This window comes from Macrobrachium rosenbergii, chromosome 39, assembly GCF_040412425.1.
Source record: "Macrobrachium rosenbergii isolate ZJJX-2024 chromosome 39, ASM4041242v1, whole genome shotgun sequence".
Taxonomy (NCBI): Eukaryota; Metazoa; Arthropoda; class Malacostraca; order Decapoda; family Palaemonidae; genus Macrobrachium; species Macrobrachium rosenbergii.
Genome location: NC_089779.1, coordinates 19,022,333 through 19,024,832, shown reverse-complemented (window position 1 = coordinate 19,024,832; position 2,500 = coordinate 19,022,333). Strand labels below are relative to the sequence as shown.

General features: G+C 35.2%; 2 protein-coding genes across 2 annotated transcripts in view; one reads left to right on the top strand and one right to left on the bottom strand.

The window, feature by feature from the left end:
- LOC136825617 (U1 small nuclear ribonucleoprotein 70 kDa-like) overlaps positions 1–378 on the bottom strand; it is a 52,894-nt gene extending 52,516 nt beyond the window's left edge. The window contains exons 1-2 of the mRNA XM_067082204.1: positions 357–378; positions 1–25 (exon numbers count right to left, since the gene is read on the bottom strand). The exon at positions 1–25 is cut by the window's left edge and continues 375 nt beyond it. Of these exons, the coding sequence (XP_066938305.1) occupies positions 1–25; positions 357–378 (47 nt within the window). The remainder of the gene's footprint in view (positions 26–356) is intronic.
- The window catches only part of LOC136825804 (ras-associated and pleckstrin homology domains-containing protein 1-like), a 150,017-nt gene that overhangs the window by 139,240 nt on the left and 8,277 nt on the right, over positions 1–2,500 (top strand). The gene's annotated exons all lie outside the window — the stretch shown is intronic.

Below are 2,500 nucleotides of genomic sequence, written 5' to 3'. Positions count from 1 at the left end.
CCTCCTCCTCCTCCTCCTCCTCCTCCTCCTCCACCAGCAGCGGAGGTAATTAGATATGTTGAAGGAATAATTAAACGGACAGAATGTCACTCTGATGACAAGGAGAGAGAAACTCCGAAATGACTGGTTGCTCAGGTGCGCCATTTTAATTTATAATTCAGGCGGTATGATTCCGAGAGGATTTGTTGTACGAAACGAGAACAGAGGAGGAGGAGGAGGAGGAGGAGGAAAGAGAGTTTTGAAGTGAATTCGAAATAGTTATTGGGTGCAGTGCAATGCATTACTACCCTAATACTTCTCTTCTTGCATTGTAATTCATTTTATCTGTTTATCTATTTTTTTTTCTTTGTTAATACGTGGGATTTCTTCTTTATTCATTTCGCTTTACCTTCTGTTACGTCTGTCTAATGAACACCATAATATTCTTTGGAAGCTTGAATTTCAAGTCAGTGGCCCCTTTGGTGGGCTTGTTCCATATGAATAGGGTTCATCTTCTGAATAATAATAATAATGAATAGCGTTCATCTTCTTAATAATAATAATAATAATAATAATAATAATAATAATAATAATAATAATAATAATTTTCTTTGGAAGCTTGAATTTCAAGTCAGTGGCCCCTTTGGTGGGCTTGTTCCATATGAATAGGGTTCATCTTCTGAATAATAATAATAATAATAATGAATAGCGTTCATCTTCTTAATAATAATAATAATAATAATAATAATAATAATAATAATAATAATAATAATAATAATAACAATAAAGACATCACTAGGTTATATATATCAGATAAACAGAATTGAATTTCAAGCGATTTTGCATTAATGTTATCCTGTTCTGAGTGCGCCTCAAATCCTTTGACATACCCTCGAGAAATGACTGCTGTAAATTCTCTGCACACAGAAATCCGAGTTGAATTTTGTCAGCTGCAACGTATAGATATTTACATTCGAAATTGAAAAGGCTAAATTGATTTCTGCCCACCGACACAATATGAAAACTCATTTTTATCTTCCAGCCTGAAAGTGAACTTGAATTAGATGTGTTAAATTACACAAAATATGAAGACTTATCATTTTCATATTCCCACCTGAAAGTGAATCTGAATTAGATATTATTGTTATTATTCAGAAGATGAAACCTATTCATCTGGAACAAGCCCACCACAGGGGCCATTAACTTGAAATTCAAGCTTCCAAGGATTATTATTATTATTATTATTATTATTATTATTATTATTATTATTATTATTATTATTATTATTATTCAGAAGACGAAACCTGTTCATATGGAACAAGCCGATCACAGGGGCCATTGGAATTCAAGCTTCCAAGGAATATTATTATTATTATTATTATTATTATTATTATTATTATTATTATTATTATTATTATTATTCAGAAGACGAAACCTATTCATATGGAACAAGCCCACCACTGGGGCCACTGACTTGAAATTCAAGCTTCCAAAGAATATGGTGTTTATTAGGAAGAAATAACAGGAGGTAAATGGAAAAATAGAAAGAAGAGATCCCACCTATTAAAAAAGAAAAAAATATATATGTGTTATATTAGACAACATCTCGAATTTCTCAACTCGGTGTTGATGAATTTATCTATTTATCTCGGTGGCGAGAACGACCTCGATAGCACTATCCCAGAGGGCGATACATATTACAAAAGGGGCGGAATTCTTCGTAGCGCGCGCCGCCCGACACCACTCCATTAGATATGAATTGGCAGCGGGCGTCTCGGCCGCCTCGGTAAATATTCATTTCTAATATTCATTTTTGTGACGCCTCCGAATTCAGCCGAGCGTTATTTCGCCCTTTTTTTATTTACCTTTTTTTTTTAGTGTTTGGAGAGGACTGGGTGCCAATTTCTATAGCTTGGTTGATGAGGGGAAACGCAGATGTATGTTCATACGTGGTCACCTGGTATGTTCACAAACGCGCAGGTGTACCTGCTCTCTCTCTCTCTCTCTCTCTCTCTCTCTCTCTCTCTCCGTTTTGTCACTAGGGTTCTGATCTGATAATGTGAAGTTACTTGTGATAGACTTCTATTATGGAAACGAATTATTTCTCTCTCTCTCTCTCTCTCTCTCTCTCTCTCTCTCTCTCTCTCTCTCTTCCCGTTTGTCACTAGGGTTTTGATCTGATAATGTGAAGTTATTTCTGACAGACTCCTATTATGGAAACGAATTATTTATCTCTCTCTCTCTCTCTCTCTCTCTCTCTCTCTCTCTCTCTCTCTCTCTCTCTCTCCCCATTGTTACCCGTTTCCCAGGGGCATAGACTTTTTTAGTTATTTGATAAATCTACGCAATATTTGTGCCATAGTTAAGTAACTAACATAACAGGCAAATGTGCCGAGCCAGTAACAAAATCGTTTTTCTCATAATCTAATAAAAATTAAGTATTTGAAGCATTTTTTCTTTTTAGTTTCAGAAGTGAATCATTGTGTTTTTGAGCACTGCAAGTTGATGATATGTGCACTCG